At 41.9% G+C, this 19,131-nt stretch overlaps 2 protein-coding genes across 3 annotated transcripts; one reads left to right on the forward strand and one right to left on the reverse strand.

Annotated features, from left to right (window-relative positions):
• Positions 1 to 826: 826 nt before the first annotated feature.
• On the reverse strand, positions 827 to 10,525 carry rgs11 (regulator of G protein signaling 11). 2 transcript variants are annotated; one of them, XM_082513197.1, is made up of 17 exons: positions 10,235 to 10,525; positions 9,837 to 9,933; positions 9,534 to 9,584; positions 8,685 to 8,791; positions 8,352 to 8,403; positions 7,847 to 7,905; positions 7,604 to 7,680; positions 7,440 to 7,521; positions 6,701 to 6,769; positions 6,213 to 6,236; positions 6,062 to 6,123; positions 5,655 to 5,768; positions 5,244 to 5,359; positions 3,616 to 3,703; positions 3,401 to 3,539; positions 1,718 to 1,800; positions 827 to 1,622 (listed from the first exon to the last, which is right to left on the reverse strand). In XM_082513197.1, the coding sequence occupies exons 1-17, from the start codon at positions 10,295 to 10,297 to the stop codon at positions 1,493 to 1,495; spliced, it is 1,413 nt and encodes a 470-aa protein (XP_082369323.1). In that variant the 5' UTR covers positions 10,298 to 10,525; the 3' UTR covers positions 827 to 1,492. The 2 variants fall into 2 exon arrangements, with proteins under 2 accessions (XP_082369323.1, XP_082369324.1); XM_082513198.1 differs by lacking the exons at positions 9,837 to 9,933; positions 10,235 to 10,525 and having other exon boundaries at positions 8,672 to 8,791; positions 9,534 to 9,588.
• A 1,274-nt stretch (positions 10,526 to 11,799) lies between these two features.
• Positions 11,800 to 15,978, forward strand: ints15 (integrator complex subunit 15). Its single transcript, XM_082513531.1, has 8 exons — positions 11,800 to 11,943; positions 12,503 to 12,704; positions 12,813 to 13,034; positions 13,377 to 13,542; positions 13,652 to 13,929; positions 14,039 to 14,276; positions 15,093 to 15,132; positions 15,553 to 15,978. Exons 2-8 carry the CDS (start codon positions 12,510 to 12,512, stop codon positions 15,785 to 15,787), a joined length of 1,374 nt encoding a protein of 457 aa, XP_082369657.1. The 5' UTR covers positions 11,800 to 11,943; positions 12,503 to 12,509; the 3' UTR covers positions 15,788 to 15,978.
• The last annotated feature ends 3,153 nt before the right edge of the window (positions 15,979 to 19,131 follow it).

The raw sequence follows: 19,131 nt of genomic DNA on the forward strand, positions 1-19,131 counted from the left end.
GTGTAATATATAAACTTTTTTCTCTGTAATCCTGTAAACTTTGGAGGCTTGGTTCAGATCTATAGAGCTGAATGAAGCTTTCACAGGCTGAAAGAAACACTACAGTCACACTACGGATAACCTTTGTTATGCACAACAGAAAATTATTGCAACTGTGTGTTTGTGATTTTGTTGCCCATGAAATGGTTCCTTCAGAGTTGGGGACCAGGTCTGTGGCCACTTACAGTTAGTTGGCGTCTTTTGGTGCATTGAGACGGTAATGAGACAAAGCCAGTCTATCAGTCTGCAGCCGAACTGGGAAACTGCATGCAATCTGCAATACTAAATTGATTAACCTTGATAAATGTGCAAAACCCAATAATAACCACAAAATAGCTTCAGTGCTTGAAATGCAAGCATTTGGCATCAAGCCGAGTTGAGTCCTGTATATCAGACTAGTTCCACTCATCAGTGCAGACTGACCTGAAGGTGATTGGAGTCAGCCTGAGTCAGACTACGATTGTTTGCAGGGTCTTAAGGTGTAGATTTTATTTTACACATTACTGTCACATCTTCAGACTTCAGATAAAATGTGCTGAGAAGGAAAAGGGTGCTCACAGCTCAGGGATCACACCTGCCACAAAGGATCACAGGCTGTAGTTTTTCCAGGAAACTTGAAAACATGTTGCTTTGGTCACATGCAGCCAGTAGAGGGAGCCAGCACAGAACAGTTATTATTATAAGGAAGTAGAAGCAACAGAAGTGTTACAATAAATAATGCAAATAATGAGCCTTTTAGAGCTCCTGCAGGTAGCCATAGGAAGGGTTAAATGACCGAAGGTACAAATTTCAGTGGGAACATTTGTTTATTTATTTTCTTACTTTACTTTTTCTGGGGATTTAAAAACTTAAACCATGAAATCGATTAGCAGTGTGTGGTAGAAAGAGAGGAAGGAAAAGGTGCTCTAAAACCTGGTCGCTGATCCACACACTCACAGGTACTCACAGCATGCAGGGCTGAGGCTGGAGCACCACACTAACTGCTGTTGTGACATTTTATTGAGTTGAGAGCATGCTTGAGAAAAGTGAACCGCAACGACAAACGTAATGTGGAGCTCCAACTGCACAAGCAAACTGCCCAACAATCACAGTCACACTGAGGCAGATCTCTGAAGAAATATCATGTTACCGACGCCTTTACCTAAACCGGCTCAGGATTCTATAGAAAAAGAACACTTGATATGGGGATCATAGGAAAAACTATTCAGCACACTGTGATGGGATGAGGATGCAACAATAAAGGGTGTAGAAAAAGCTCTTCTCTGTGGTTCACTGGTTGTCCTTCAGTGGCATGCTGCTCAGGTGTGCCATGACACCTGTTTCTCAAAGCTCTAGTGATGTTGCTGCGGCGTACGAGAAGCTCTGTTTGACTTTAAAGAAAAAACTCAGACAACAGAGAGTAAAGTGACCGAGTCTTTCTCTCTTTTTTGGGTTCTTTTTTTTTTGGCCTGGATCAGAAATGCGAGCCAGCTGCAGAGTTGGCACCTGCCCCCTTGGCAAGGCCTTCTTCCTCTGCTGCCTGGGTGGCAGTCTGAGCAGGGGAGGGGCTAGAGTGCCTCTGGCGTCTCATGAAGGGGAACACACTGACGGGAAGGAGAAAAGGAAAATGCGCTCATTAAATGCATGCTTAAATATGGATAGAGGGAAAAAAAAAGTAGGATGAGTATAAAAATGTCACCTTTTCTTGGTTTCCTGGGGGACGATGGCTTTGGCCAGCATGTTCTTGTACAGGTCAGACTTGAGATACCTTGGATAGGAGTCCTGGGAACAGACACACATACACAAAAAGAAGCTTTTAGCTCATGGGAAAGAAAAGATGGACTTCCACATGAGTCAAAAAAGTATGTTTTTTGTTTAAATCTGATGTTCAGAAACAGGAAAAGGCAAGTCACACATTTATTGTACCCAACCAAAGATTTGGAGAGCAAAAGGTAGAAAAACAAAAATTGCTTTCTGGCTTCTTTTTAATGCGTTAATTTACTTTCCTGCTGAGGGTAAGAAGGAAAGATCAATACACTCTCATATGTCATGCAATATGAAGCCAGAGCAAAGAGGTATCCAGCTTAGCTTGGCATAAATACTAAATACACACTGAAACAGCTTGGCTCTGACCAAAGGTGAAGCAGCACTTCTAAAGCTCACTGGTAAGAAACTGATATTGATCCTCTCGTCTGACAAGGAAGCAAATTAGCTTTTTTCCCAAGCTGTATTCCTGTAAAGCAGGACTCACCTCAAAGCACCATTACAATCTAAAAAACAGACTGTGCATACAGTAATGTGCAAATATCTTGAGCCACCCCTATTTTTTTTTTATATTTTGCTAATGTAAGTAGGTGATATAGTATGTAAGGCAGAAAACAGACAATTCTAACAAGCTTGAAAGTCGTTCTTTGGTATGTCCACCTTAAATCTCCAACACCGTCTGAACTTTGGGGAGGCCAGTCCATGCCTGATACTGTTATACAGTTTGTGTTTTACTATGCAAGTGTAATTTTGCTGCATTTGGGATCATTGTCACGCTGAAAAACAAAGTCATTGCCAATTAGCTGCTTTCCAGTGGTATTGTAAGGTGAATCAAAATTTGTGCATAAAAGTATTTGAAAATGAAGTTTTCACTGATTTTTAGTTCAGTTTGTGTGTCATTTAGCAAAGCTCGGCCTTTTGAGGCTTATTGACAGCCAGGCTTGTGCTGAAAAGGCTTCAGTGCATAGTAAATGATCGACTACATGGCCAGATGCATCTCTCGGATCCTGTGTTGGGTCTTTGCTGGACTTTTTTCCTACTCCTCAGGGGCATGGCTTTCACATACTGTTCATCTTCTGTAGTTTAGACAGGTTCTTTGCTAAGTTGTCTGTCATGTGTATAAACACTGGTTCATCGCTTGAGAAATTGCCTTTGTGATGCTTGAGTGATTCACAGGTCAGTGTGAAGCAGCTTAACAAACAAACAACATTTCTCAGAAAATGGTCAGGTACAAGGACTAGATTGAAAATAAGTAAGAAGCAAGCCAATGTCCAAAGAAAACCCCTGCAAGACCTTCAGAAAGCCTAGAAGAGCAATTGATGAAGACCACTTTAAAAAATGACAAGAGTCTGGCTTCTTAGAAGCAAAGTATAAAGAAATGGTTCAAGACTTTTGCACATGACTTCATAACGTTGCATAATTTTATTATAATTTGTGGGACAAAGGAGAGAGATCCCGTTTAATAAATACAGAAAAGCCACGTCAGGTGAAAAAGTATAAGAAGGATCTGTGTTCCATATTCATGGCTCGCGCTTGCTTATAATGCATTTTTTATGGTTGATGGTAAGTGCTGTTACATAAAGGTACAGTGTGTGGGTGGGTGAGTCAGAGGTCAGACCTTCTTCATGAGGAAGTAAATGTGCATCTGCGCGTCGTCCATGACAAAGCGGTGCGGCCGTTTGATCCCCTCTAAGGTTTTATCCATTGTCTTGCTGTCGATGTTGACCCAGCGGGCCGCTCCAGGAGCCAGGAAATTCCTGGGTTACATAAAAGATGAGGTGCTTATCTTATGAATATGTAACACATGCATGTGTGACATGGCTGTCCACTTACTTGTAGATGTCCTCCACTTTCTCTACGATTTTGGAGCTTTCTCCATGTCTGATATCCTCACACGCCTGCCAGAAATACAGGTTCTCCGCTGAGAGCGGAGAGACACACGGTGAGGAGCTGCGTGTGTGGTAAAACAACACTGATGCAGGAAAATGTGACACACAGCAAGAGTCTTTTTATAGCTGTGGAAAGAGTTCCTACTGTACGCATGCATGGGTGAGCAAATCCCTCTCCTGTGTTTTGCTCATGCCTCCCTCTTCTCCACATCTCACTCTTAAATGTGGCCCTTCCTCTCCTCCATTCGTCTACCTTTTAACTTTGCCACATCTGTTTGTGACCTCTTCTGTATTTGAATTCTTCTTCTAATGATTTAAAAGATTGTTTTAATTGATTGCTGCGCAGCACTTCAGCCCACGTCTCTGGTGTTTATACAGGACACATAAATATATTGAATCTCTTTTTCCACTGTCTCGTCTTTTCCACCTCTCACCGCCGGGACTGGAAAATATCATTAGGAGAGATAATCAAATTCGGAATAAAGCTGATGTGAAAAACAATTAAATAGATTTTCCATGTGTAATATTGTAACAATCTATACTATATTCCTCGTATTTCACGCATATTTTACACCTGTTATGCTCATTTCCAGCTGCAGTTTCAGCCTCGACAGGGACGTGGCTGAAGACAGGGTATGGGAGGACACCTCTGGTGCCTGCCAACATTGTGTTGTATTGATGCAAACATGAACTGAAAGTGCAGGTGGATACAGACATTCAGACCTGCTTTACTGGGAAAATGGGTTATGGATCACTTTAAACACAGCTATGCAGACACAAAGTTTTGCAGTTTTTCCTCTGCAAACCACCAAAGTGCCAGGTCTTCATTGCTCAGACAGCATTTAATGATGTCCATGGGTTCAAGACTTCAGGTGGTCACTGACTAAATCTATGTAATAAAAACAATCCGTCTATTCTCTTCTACTTATCTTTGTCAGGGCCACAGAGGAGCTGGAGCCTAACCCAGCTACCGCAGTGCCAGAGGCAGAGTGCACCCTGGACAGGTCGCCAGTCTGTCGCAGGGCTAACTCATAGAGAGAGACAACCATTCACACCTATGAACCAAACCCCACTAACTGCGTGTCTTTGGACTGTGGGAGGAAGCCCGAGTACCAGGAGAGAACCCACGCAAACACAGGAAGAACATCCACAACAACTCCACACAGAAAGGCCCTGGCCTGATGGTGGACAGTGCTAATCACCGCACCACCGTGCCGCCCTACAAAAACAATCCTCATATTTACAATTAGTTTTGTTCGTACAAATTATTTTGAGCCTCTGAAAATGAGGGCTAATGTTTAAAAATAATTTTTGTTAAACTCCTTGAATTAAAGCTGAAAGTCTACACTTCACTCACTATTGAGTGTTTCATTTTAAATTCACCATGGTGGTGCACAGAGGGGAAACAAACTACAAAGTCTGTATCTTTGTCTAAGAAATTATGGACCACAACAGTGATAGTGAACATAATAATATGAATGGTATAACAAGTGCATTTTGTTTTTTTATCCTCCAGTATTCAAAGCTGAATGCTCCATATTTGTAATCGGTTCCCTCGCTCCTGTTTCTCACCACTGAATTCCTTCTCCAGGTAGGTCATGAACTCTCTCCTCCCCATGGCATCGTTGAGGAGCTCCATGAAGCTGAAGCTCCAGCGTTCTACTCGTAGGCGCGTCGGGACCGGCACTCTGCTCAAGAAACGCACAAAAAGCAGAAATGTTACGCTGGATGTAGGATGCTGAGCTCATTTGTAATGTAACACGCTGATGTTTCTGTAGCGCTTTCATAGTCTCAATTACTACTTAGTGTTAAATAAGTGTAAAGTGTCTTAGTGTAAAATAAGGAAAAGCATGATAAGTTCAGTACTTCAACTGTGAGAAAATATATATGATCTAACGCGCTGCTGCTACATGACTCGATGAAGTCTTGAACGTGTGGAGTACTGTACTGTGTGGACTGGTTATAATCTCTGCATTGTCTCACATTTCTGCGTTCATCGTCCAGTGCGCGGTGTCATCAGAGATCCAGGGGTTACTGGGCAGGCAGCCTTGCATAATGGGATCGTGGTTCAGGTACTGCTCGCTGTATTTCAGAAAACTGCACATCCACGCACAAGTGCAGTGGCATGCGCGCACACAAGAACACACATGCACGCACACACACACACACGGTATTATTGTATTAGTCCTGCAGATCATAAGAGTTAATGGCCACTAATTCCAACTCGCCCCGGGAAGCATCCATTAGTGGCTCTTCTAGAGGGAGCGCTAAGCTTTATGTGCATGTGTGTGCGTACTAGAAGACGCCGAGTTTGACCCGGGCAATCAGACGTCTATTATGTGTGTATCTGTGCGTGTCTGGATGTGAGCCTTTAGCAAACTGACACATACCCTTCTAGGCAGATGGATGATTTTACACGGTTTCTTCCAAGAGCCTTTCTACAGGCTTCAATCTGCAAACAAAGGCAGGAGGAAGAACCTTTTATGTGCTCTATACACTCGTACTTAATCTGATGGCATCTAAATTACGCGCTGTACTTACCTCTCTTTTGTAGTAGTCACTGTTCTAGTTCTGTAAAGAGTAACACAGGGTCATCGTGTGAGGTCACACATTAAACCTTTATATAATGTATGTTACAGTTATAGAAACATATACATTTGAGGATAGCTGCCTTGTGACCAAATGTGTCACAGACACACAAACAGTAGCATTAAATATATAATTTTACAAACAATGACAGCCTAGTATGAGATTACAGACTAACATACTGAATTAGATTTCCCATTTGGGACGACAGACGCGACTGACTCTACCCTGTCATCTCAGGTCCTCGACTTTTTAACCTTGATTTACAATCATGATTATTATAATCATTCCTAATACACTGCAGGTCTGCGGTAAACTTACTTTCAAACGATCCCAGTGGCAAGAAAGAACAAAAGGTGGCGATTAAACACGGAGTGAAAAGTTATATCGTTAATGCATTTTTTTTAAAGCAGGAAGTAGAGAAATACAATGAAGTCACTGACCAGTGTGACTCTGCAGCTGAAGTTATTTGGTCGCTCCAAGCCTGTGTCCAACACGTTATTAACCCCAGGCTGTAAAAAAAGAAGAAAAACAAAAAATAACATAGTAAAATCTAAGTACAGTGTATTTGATGCATGTGTCTATACAATATCTGTGTGTGTGGGTGTGTGTCTGATGAGATGTATGTGAGCGAGCACTTAGCCTCCCTAGAAGTTTCCACTCCACTAGCTCTGACTTTTAGTCCCAGGTTTCTTTCTTTTTCTCCAAGCCCTCGTCCCTAATTCATAAGGTCGAGACAGGATGGAGTCCCTCCTCCAAAACCCTTGTCCTCTTATCCACCCGCCTCCCATTATCCCTTTCATCTTCCCCTCCCCTCTTTCCCGCGGCATGCACACGCACGTGAACGCTTTTTCCTTCCCCTTTGGTACTTCTCTCTGCCTGCCTGCCTCTATCTAAGAAAAAGATGTGGAATATGATGATGATGTTTTTCTTGCTCTCTTTGTTTGTCCCTCTGTTGCTCTCACTCTCTCTATGTCAACTGAGGCTTTTACCGGATAGGTTGAATATTTCATGCAGAAGGGAAAAGGGACTGTGGGTGAACTTTAGTGGGACTGCTGTCTGCTTTTATGCTGGGATACAGCTTTAATAGTTGCCAAGTATAGAGATGATCATGTAGTTGTGCTGTAGCATAGCATGTACAGCACAGTACAGTTGAATACAGTACAGTGTTATTGAGCGTACCGGGGGTCTGTTGATGAGCCAGTAAGCCTGCTCCTGACACTCCAGAACAATGCGGTCAGCCTTCCGCCTCTGTTTGGACGCTCTGAACATAAATCGCAAGGTTTGTTCGTGCACGCTGGTAAACGCACGTGTGTGTGTGCGTGCATGTTTGCGACAAAGTGCACCTGAGTTGCTCTCTGGCTTGCATCACAACAAAGTCCCAGGTGTGGTTGATCCTCTTGTGCAACAGACTGTACCTTTCCTAAAAAAGGAAAAGGAAAAGAGGGAGGAGAGGAGGAGGAATGATGACACAGACTTCTTGGCCCAAATTTTCCTGGTGCATATTTCATAACACAAACAAACACACACAAACACACTTTCTCTGTCATTTAGATGCACAGACATGCATACCCACATGATTTCCTCACCTTCTCATATTCCATCAGTTCGCCTTGTTTTCTTATATTCTTTTTAGCCAGATAGATTGCTGTTGGGATATAAGAAAGAAAACAAAGAGAAAGAGGTGAAATCAGAGGTCCAAAGACCTGCACCTGTGTTTATTAGATGTTATAAAGGCTCCTTTCTGCCTTCAGCTGCTCACTTATTCACATGGGTCTTCACAGCAGGTAGCTCCGCATATTTGATTTGGGATTTTTTTTTCCTGGGTCTCCTCCTGGTCTCAAACTGGGGTTCTCTTATGAATGTATAAACCACTAAAGTATAAAAACTCTTAGTTGTGTAGGATTTTTTCGCAAAGTGTTTCATATAAATAATTTTTAAAAAGAGTGAAAAAGACAGGAATTGTAGGATATATGTAAAAAAGAGCTTACATGTTCGTAATCATGATTATATAATGTTTTATATATGACATGTCCACTGGGAAGTGGACATCGTCCCTCAGAGATCACATGTATATTTAGAGTTTTTTCTTACCATAGTCCAGCTCTGACGCGGGCCACCTGGTACTAGTCCAGAAATAAGGAGTCTGTAAAAAACACAAACAAAAAAAAAACTAACTAACTAAAAGCAACATTTTTCTTTTTCCTTTTTATTTATTTTTTTCTTGACTGAAACTGATGTTGAAGCAGTTGATGAAAAAGCAGCAGACTGGCAGATGGATGAGGGATTAGGAAGTGGGCTAATGGAGTGAGAGTGAAAATGGGAGATGGGCACTAATAGAGAGAAGGTGATGTTTACTGAAAGATTGATGGAGGAAGGGCCAGGGTTGTAGAAAGTAGGCAGAATGGACATACTGAGCGGCCTGACCTGGAAGCGGTAGGGTGACTCATCGGGCCGTAGCACAAGGCACCTCGGCTCTTTGAGGGGGTAAATGTATCCATATTTCACCAGCATGTTGCCAAGGTGCAGAGACTCTGTCGAACACCACAGGAGAAGTCTCAATCATCTCACCAGATTGTTATTCAGGTTTTTTATTTATCACCATGTCATGTCTGATGGCACCTGAGAGGGGATGCTGATTTCATTAGGACTAAAGCTTTTAGACTGAACTGACTAAGTAGCTGTGACTGGAAAAGAGCTGTTGGCACTGCACTTTTCTTTATCACACATGCGAGCATTGTCAACCATCTCTCATAAATCAAGGCTTTGCTCCAGCAATGGAATGCCTCATCAATCTTCAGTCTCTCCTCATTTGTTAAAGAGCCCTACTTTTTTGAGTGACAGCTCCCAAAAAAAGCCGTGGGATGCTTTTTAATCAGCTTCTACCACTCTCTCTCTGTCTCTCTCTGCCTGACTCCACTCTTTTCTTTCCTGCTGCTCGGAAGCAAAAGGGACCAGCGGGCTACTTTTTTCCCCCTCAACGTCTAATTTAGTTGAAAATCTCCTGAGGTGGAGATCTCTTTGGGCACACTAATCAAACTCAGATCATCAGGTGAGTTAATCAGACCCAGTCCCACAGGGGCTAACCCCATTCCTGTTTACTGGAAACATCCTTCCCTACGATGCACACACAAATAACTACCTACCGCGTCAGGCACCATATCCTGGCAACACACCAACAACACACAACATGCCGCTCACACAGAGACAGGAGAAAAACAGCAGATACGTAACAGTCAACAATCAAGCGCACATTGTATGCATCTGTACACCTACCCTCCTCGCTGATTCTGTATTTGTGTGTCAACCAGGCAATTATATCATGGCCTGTAAAAGAATGGAAAGAAACAAGAGGGGAAGTGAGGAAAGAAGTTCCTCTCCAATCTTGGCAAAGCACACGGGATTCTCAAAAAAATGAATGCTGAATTATGTATGACTGCTGGGACAAAGTCAAGCTGCAATGTACCTGTCCACCCAAGCACACTGATTCTAATGCATACTGACACAAGGAGCATACTCACACACACACACACACACACACACACACACACACACACACACACACACACACACACACACCTGTCATGGCGTGTGGAATGACAGTTATAAGAAGCCTCTGGTTTCTCATCTTCATGCCCATGTCAGGGTCCTGCATGGCCACTATCACTTTCTCCATCTGCAAGGGAGACACACACACGCACACACACACACACACACACACACACACACACACACACACACACACACACACACACACATATGTAAACATGCAGCTGGGCAACAAGAATTGGACCACTACACGAATAATAACAACAACAACAACAACAACAACAATAATAATAATGATAATTTTACCTTAATTTGTTTTTCTTCTTTAATCTAATGAAATGTGTTGGATTTGTTCAGCGCTGGATTTCCAGGATATTCTGTGACAATAAATAAATACAACCAAAGAGAACGTGATCAAGCAGTCTTACCTTTCGAAAGCATGCCATTTGCTCCCGATGACACCCTCCTTTAGCCAGGGTGTTGATGGTCATCTTGCGGGATGCTTGGGATCACTCGACGGGACGGCAAAGTGCAAAAGCAAAGCGCTACCGGGAGAGCGAGAGAGAGAGAGAGAAGAGAGAGAGAGAGGGAGAGAGAGCGAGAAAAGAGAGAGAGGGAGAGAGATGGAAACATCAGGCTGTCCCGTGCCTGCCGGGCGCGCGCGCGGCTGTGTAGATTAGAGAGGATTACAGGTCAAATAAATTTTTACTCAAGAGTTTCGGCACAAAAGAGGCAACTAGCTTTTCTCTGTTTCTTTTTACAGATAGGCTACATGACGAACTGAAAATGAAAAAATATAGCTGTATACGAAATGTAGGCCTTACCAAAGCGTACCATATCAAGTTCTTTCGCTGTTATTTGAATATTGACCTTTTTTTTTTAAAATAGTTTTATATTTGCAGAGAGCGTTTGGCTTGTGTACTGACCTGATAAGGGTAATAAAGATAAAGACACTGCATATTAGTATGTTCTGTGAGCTAAATAGCTAAAAGGTTGAATAAAACATGTCAGGTTGCTGAAATGTGTTGAACGGATTACATTAGTCAATAAATAGATGACTAAGCAAGCAGCCTTGGTATTTTTTCATTTTATGCCATTAAAAACAATAAACTGGCCCTGAATGTATGAGCTAAGAAATACATTTGCAGTTAAACAAATTTTCGTAACAAAAATTCTTAAAGATGCTTTCTCCGCTTACACATATTAGCATATCAGCAATTACAGTCATTTCGAAATGAACTGGTATTTTGTATCTTAAAATATCTATGACAGCAAACACTGGTGCTTAATCATTTATGTAGATTAAAATGGTTAAATGTTTTAATGAGGATGTATTATATATCCTTAACCATCATTATATTTATAACAAAGTAGCTACATATTGTTACGGATTTTGTTCCCTCTCTTTACTATATCCGTAGATGTGATTTGGTCATATGGTTGTTTGTTTGTTTGTTTGTTTAGGCTCCTGCGCAGTATCTTAGCTGTTCCCAGGACTGCGCTCTTCTGGACAGAGATCTCCGATGTTATTCCCGGGATCTGCTGGAGCCACTCGCCTAGCTTGGGAGTCACCGCACCTAGTGCTCCTAGATATATATATATATATATATATATATATATATATATATATATATATATATATATATATATATATATATATATGTATGTATGTATGTATGTATATATATGTATATATATATGTATATATGTATATATGTATGTATATATATGTATATATATATATATATAGAGAGAGAGAGAGAGAGAGAGAGATGTGTGTGTGTGTGTGTATTCTAATAAAATAGATCAGTCAATCAAACAATGCCCTATCCCAATGTATGATGTGTCATTATGTGGAATTAAAGATAAAATTATGAGAGTGAAATATTTTTGGTTTTTGATTGGTAAAATAATTTAAACAAAAATAATTTAATTTAATTTAATTTAATTTAATTTAATTTAATGCGTTGCCAGTTTACATACACATGATTAAAGACAATGATTGAACGTCAATGGCTGTCATTTTTGTGCCACACAGGCTTCCGTAGAAGCAGGAAGCAGTTCCGTCGTCTTTTAAGACCTTTCGTGGTCCTGTTTTCAGCTAATTTTTTGAAAGGAAATAAGAGCTTTTGCTGAGGTAAGTGCTTAACTCCTGCTTTTTGAATACTGCCGGGTTAACTGTAACGCGTAAGCTCTGTAGCGAAGGAAACAGCTAGTGTTAGCTGCCAGCTAACACTAGCTGTAGCAGGATGGAGCAGACCATTGAGGAGACTCAGTGTGGAGCTGGTCCACTCCAAAAGTATTGACACTATAGACACGGCAAAAGTCATAGGCATAATTTAACTTGAAACCAGAGTTTAAAGAAAATCACTGTCCACTGTTCCGTCATTTTGGATGATAAAACAAGCTAATGTTTTTGTTACATCTAATGTGCTTTGTTTGTTGTGTTGTTTTCTTTCTGTGGCACATGTCACAGTGTGTCAAGATTTAAAAAAAAAAGTCTGCAACATCTTAACAGCCCACCATGCAGTGTTGTTTAAAGCCTTCAGAACCACTGTTACTTCATGAATTAAAACTGTTTAATACTTTCACAGATGGAAGAGATACAGCCTTGTTACCATGGACTTTTCATTAATACACTTCACTTCTGATCATCATATTTAACGTCTTTCACATTGTTTATGTGCCTCTGTCAGGTTACAGATGGGTGACATCCGTCAGTCATTGCTGCCTCGGGATGTGCTGAGTGCAGCCAAGGAGCTGCTGTACCACCTGGACATTTACATCTGTAACCTGGTGCAGTCTGGGAGGCAGCCTCCTCAGGTTGACTCAAAAACCCTGGAGCTGGTTGAGGAGTTCATTCTACATGCACCCAAAGATAGAAACACCACAGCCAGGGTAAACTGGGACCCCAGAATGCTTAAGCACCAATGTATAATATGTAAACACACAAAAGAAATCAGTCAATAACTCAAGTGTGTTTTTTTGTTTTGTTCTTTATTTCAGAGAATGAGTGCTCTTCAGGAGCTCCAGCTGTTGGAGATCATGTGCAGCTGTTTTCAGGAGCAGAGTCGTGATGCTGTCCGTCAACTTATGTTTGCTGCCCTTTTTAATCTCCAAGGCAACCAGGCAGATGAAAGCCGCATGGCACTGCTGGGCAAATTGGTCTCCATGGCTATCGCTGTGGGCAGGGTTCCTATCCTGGAATGTGCTGCTACCTGGTTGCAGGTGAGGACTCAATCACACAGCCCTGTGTTGTTAGTAGTGAAATCATGAGGTCAGGGAGAAATGACAAAAAAACACAACCACAACAACTGTTCTTACACTAGACTTTGATACGTGACAGCAGACATCGTTGCATCTGGACGATGTATTGCTTCAGTGATGGTGCCATGTGTAATTTGACCAGTTTCACCAGCCCTTATCACAGTTGGAACTTTGATGCTTTAAGGTCTATGTTTTTCTCCTGACACTGTCTGGACCTGATGTGTCAAGAAAAGACTGCATGTATGTGTCCCTGTACTTTGGATGTACTAATCGTAGGCTTCTGATTATGTTTGTGCTGTGCAGAGAACCCATCGTGTGTACTGCGTACGCTTGGCGCAGGTGCTGGTAGATGATTACTGCAGTATGGTCCCAGGCTCTGTGCCCACCCTGCAGAATATCCACAGTGCAAGCCCACGCTTCTGCTGCCAGTTCATCACTGCTGTCACCACTCTCTATGACTTCACTTCAGGTAAAAAAAAAATGCATGTAAAAACATGGAAACTGTTTGAAAAAAGACTGACACGCCTGTGTTCGTTGGAGGAACATCTGATATTTAACATTTTTGTGTGTGTTTTCAGAGGAGCTCACCCCCCCACTCGAACTCCTCCAGATGATAGTATCGTGGATTCAAGATGACCCTCATCTAGTCCTGATCACCTTCCTGAACTCGCCCATTTCCGGCAGCCAACCGATCACCTCGCTCGATGTCACACCGTTAGGGGGTTTGGTGCGCTGGTGCATAAAAGCACCGCTGGTCTATAGCAGAGACAAGAAGCAGGCGCTGACCAATGGAAGCTCTGAGAATGAGCCAGAAGTAGGGCCTCTCTTCTCTGCACTCCATTTAAGTGTCCTACAGGTTTGTGTTTGTGTTCAGATCCATTCAGTAAAAGACACATTGTACACGTAAACCCTTGTAACGTCCACAGAGAAGGTCATTAGCCATCTCCTCCTTCTTCCTTATTTAGGTCTTAATGCTTTTGCCCAACATACTCAACGAGAAGGGGCTTTTTGGTCGCCTGGCACTGCTTCAGATGGAGTCCTTGGCTGCTCTGACGTCCGATCTTTCCCGACTTTTGGACCAGGCTGACAAACACACGCACACGTCCTCCGCTGATACACTTGCACTGTCCCAGCTGGCCCTCGACCGGCTGGCCCAAGCCCTGCAGGTGGCCATGGCCAGCGGAGCCCTGCTCTGCTCAAGAGGTAACAGTGTGGAAAAATGGTGTCGTGAGTGCCTGTACATTGTTGTGCCTGAGACTGGAAATTAATGTAATATTCAGCTATTCAAATCCAGCTCCATGTATGGCTTCTAAGTTCATTTTCTAAAAGAAACAAAATGACAACAAAAAAACACAGCTGTAGTTACAGTTAAGTCTGCCATGAACTCATCTGTATATTATTCTAAGCAAGTATTCTAGAGTCAAATATGTGGCCACCTGTCTGACAGCTAAAGCTTGGTCCAAACTGGGTCATGTCATCATGTCATGTGATAATGATCCCAAATAAAGCAGCAAATCTACAACAGAGTGACTGAAAAACAAAAAAAATTAGACTGTTACAACATCTCAGTCAGAGTCCAAATGTCAGTCTGAGTGAAGAATGAGCCAAAGTTCCTCCACAACAATGTGAGAAACTGTTGAAGTCATACAGAAAATTATTACTTTGAGTTATTGCTGCTGAATGTGTCTCCAAAAGCTGTTGGATCACGTCTTGTACTTAGTTTTTCACTACTGAGTAGAGTCCTGTGAAATCTTTCTCCTTCCTAGTAGATGGGTACATAAACTTGTCCCACGTGTTGCAATTACTGCTTTATTTTTTCTCTTGTCTTTTAAGTTAAAGACCTAAAAAGATTGAGTGCATTAGTATTTAAAGGCAAACTGATTTTTAAAATGTCACTTTGAAGGAACTTTAACAAATGTTATATATGAAGGAGCTTTTAGAAAAGAATTTAGTAGCTAGGTAACCAGCTGTACTTTGTCTTAGCACACTGTCTTTTCAAACATAATGTTGTCTTCACAGAGGACCTGAGGGCCATCTGTTCCCGACTCCCCCACAACAAGTAAGATCCAAGAATTTGTTGTTTAGTACATCATTTCCCTTCACAATGTGATATTTCCACAGTGTTGTCGCCTACACTGTGCTTCAGCTTCAGGGTTTGTTTGTTTTTGTTTTTAACAAAATTACATAAATGTACCATGTTATAACCAGCACCCTAGACTATATAGGAAGCTGGTTAAGGACTGAAGTTTAGGTGTTGAAGTGAAATCGAACAAACTTCCCCATTGGAAGAAATTTTACCGCTAAAGCCATTCTATTTAAACAATGCAGTATCTGTGCCTTTAACCCTCGGACGGTTTAAGTCCCTTTTTTGACTTAAACCGTCCGAGGGTCAATTTGATTACAGATTTAATTCCTGTGATTTTGGTTTTCTTTTGGCTTCTCATCTCAGTCTCATCTTTTTGTGTATTTGTGTTTCCAGTCTGCTCCAGTTGGTGCTGTTTGGCCCGGTGATGTACTACAACAACATCCACACATCTCCGCTGGCCTATAGTCCGCACGCCGCTCATTCACCCATCGCCCCGCTCCCTGCACTCCCCACACACCGCGCACACACCCCGCATGCGCCACTTGCCCCACACCCTTCCTCTCACCCTCAGTACCCAGCTCAGCCCTTTATGACAGGGATGCCGTTCCCCTTCCGACCCAGCCACTGAGAGAAAAATCCCTCAAACCACTGGCAGATGTTCATGTGGACATTTGGTAGTATGAAGTGAGTGTTTGTGTGCGTGGATTAATATGTGTGTTTGTGTAACTAGGGTTTATTGTCTGATGTTATTAGCACCTTTGCTTCTGAGAAAGTCTGTGAGGCTTACATGTTTGTCCAATAAATATTTTTTTACCTCCATCATGGTGGTGTTCTTTTTACCAACTATTTGTGGTCACTGTTGTCCTGTTTCCAGCAGGAAACGCTGAGCTTGTATTTCCAGGTGGACAGTTAGAAACTGAATCATCATTACAGGAATTAACCAAACCACCTGTTAAAACATGACGTGACATGTGCAAGTGCAGGCATAGAGGCAACTTGACTCAGAGTGTGGACAAATGAGTAAAGGTAGACTGTTCGGCGTGTCCCAAACTCAATGTGCTTCATTACATAACTTGGAGATGTCAAGAGTTTTTGGAGCCCTGCCCTGTGTGCATAAGTTCGCCCTGTTGCGGGGCAGATAGCATATCATTGAACTGCAGCACCTCACCCTTTTCAGAGACCCCAGCTGCCTTCATGTAGGATGAGAATTGCATCATCTGCGATATTTTCTCTATAGCAGAAGCAATGGGTGCCTTTAACAGAACAAAAGGTTAGGATAGGGTTGAATATTTTTGCTTCACTTCCTTATAACGTGCTTAGAACGAAGTGAATAGTTTTCAATCTATTCATGTTATTTTGATCAGTATTGTTGCCATTGTTAGCCCTTGTGCTTCCTTTTCTGTTCTTACTGGAATTGCGCTAACAGAGGTGCACGTAGATTTCCTTCATTCCATCCTGGAACAGGTGCGAGGATACATGAAGTCTTGAATCCGCTCCAACAGAGTGTCAGCATGTGGCGGCAAAATGGAATCCAGTTCACAAATGCATTTCGCAACAGCTTAAGGCTGATTGTAGTATGTTCATGCATGTGCTGACTGTTTGCCCCCCCACACACACACATCTCATGGGTGGAGGCAGTGATAAGGATAATCTCTTCCTAGAAAATGATGCTTTACTGTTGGGCCTTCAAAGGTGACACACGGAGATAGTATTAAAGTTAAAAAGGCGGGATCGATGAGAAAGAGCGTGTGAGCTTTGTTTCTACAAATGATAATGAAACCGGCCGGGCGGACTCAGATTTTGCATTCTAGTGTGTGGTTTGGTGAAAATGTAAATTAGAGCAGAATGCGATATGTCGCATATCATCAAGATATGTAGTTTCTCCTTTTAGCAACACTCTGTCTTCTTTGTCCTGATGAAATAAGAAAGGAGTGTATGGCCAACATTAAATAGCTTTTCTATTTCCGATCATGCAACTATTTAACCTCATCAGATATTAGATGTTCCAACATTTCATGGGTAACTGACTCTACCAGCTTTTTTTATGTGTTACTGCCATTAAATTTCAGTTTCAACATTTGATACGTTCTTGTACTAATTAACATTAGAAAATTATGCTGCACCATGTTGCCACACATGCTGACCATAGCTAGTTTCATCTGTGCTCTTACTGTAACAGATTTTTCCGTCGGGGTTTCAGAGGATATTTTGGTTTGTGTTGGTTCAGTTCACCCTTGCCAGAGGTGTGACTGTATGGTTGGGCTGGACTGTGTGTTAACAGCTGCAGAAGCAAGGTTTCTGCAGGAACACCGCCTCAGTCACACAGATGCACCACCACCTACATTGGGGCTGATTCCCTCAGAACTGCAAGCTAACCATAAACTAGATGGCTGGACTAGTTTATGTGGTGAACTACTTAAGTGGTGAACGTCTGCAGTGCCTGGACTAAATGTTACACTAGGTTTTCAATCTTTAACTGTGAACTCGTAAAGTTCATTCATGCTTGAAACAACATATCAGCAAAATAAATCATGGCACAAAACGACCTCTTCCCCTTCTTCACTTTGCTTTGCACAGAGTGCAGGTGTTCAGTGGTTCTGCTTACACTTCCTCTCTTACAAATACAGCAACAAGTCTGGAAGTCACCGGCAGTTTCGGCACCTGTCGATCTGAAGGTATAAAGTAATAAAAATCAAACTGTCACTGGAGGACTCAAAGAATAAAAACAAGTATCTTTCACCTAGTTTTTGTGGGGGGACTCGTGTAACTGATTCTATTCTCTGAGTGAATATGTACAGTACATGGCATCAAAGCTGTCATTAACAGGTTTGCTCTGTCATATCCAACAACACAAGCGTCTCTGAATAAAGAGCTGTAAGTCAGGCTGTAGCTGCTGTGGGACCACCCTCATTTGCTTTTCTCAAAGACAAGGATCAATACTGCTGACTGTACATCCTGCAAAGCTTGATCTTATAATTCACTTTAAGACAGAAACAAGCACAAAGAGGACACAAAGCAGTTATTTTCTGGGGATTTAACGGTGATATGGGAAACTCAGGATGATTCTTTCCCATATCGTCCTGAAAGCTTCCAAGAAGCTCCTGAGATGAAGGTTTCATTAGCAGCAGTGTGTAAGTTTGGAAAAAAAAAAAAAAGCCGTGCTGCTTTTCAGTTTGGAAAAAATACACCTAGAAAGGATATTATCTTCTCTCATTCACTGTTCTGCTTACTGGCTAATTTATTAAGTCTGTATTAATGTGTGCACAGTGATGCATGTTAGAGGAGGAAAGTCCCTGCTACCTGCACATCCTAAATATTAGTGGCTTGTAGCATTTACCTGAATCACCTGCATGCTAGCATTTCCCAAACAGCCCTTGGAAAAAAACATAATGTATGAGGCAAAACCTCGATTTTGCCACGGTGATGCACCAAAAAACAAACTCTTCATTCATTCATTCAAACTCTGAAATGAAATCAAACCTCTGCAGGTGAAACTGTTAGTGGATCATAAGATGCATTAAGATCTTCTTGGAGCCAATGATGTGTGAACAAACATGGGCATTGATCCATATCACTAGATATCAAATTAGTTTACTGAACAAATGGCGGTAAAGAAATTTATTGTACCATAGTGCACTTTTATGATGGGGTAACATAATATTCAGAGGTGTTTCTGAGCTGCAAACAGGCCAGCACAGCACCATTTTTATCTGTGACCACATTATTAAAGCCAAACATTCCTGACGGCTTCATCAAAATCGGAGTATTATGAGCTTCATAAGAAACACAGAACTGATCTCTCAGGTTGGATTTGGATTCCATTTGATTGTACAGGTGTGCATGAAAACAGGAGTGTATTTTATTCAGAGAAACAAATGTCAGCCTTGTGCAGTTACAGTAAAATTCAACAGTCTGCAGGATTCGTTCTCCGAGGAATGTCGTGTCTGCACAAATTTTCATGGCAGCCCAACG

The sequence above is a fragment of the Aulonocara stuartgranti genome (assembly GCF_965226115.1).
Source record: "Aulonocara stuartgranti genome assembly, chromosome: 18".
NCBI classification, from domain to species: domain Eukaryota; kingdom Metazoa; phylum Chordata; class Actinopteri; order Cichliformes; family Cichlidae; genus Aulonocara; species Aulonocara stuartgranti.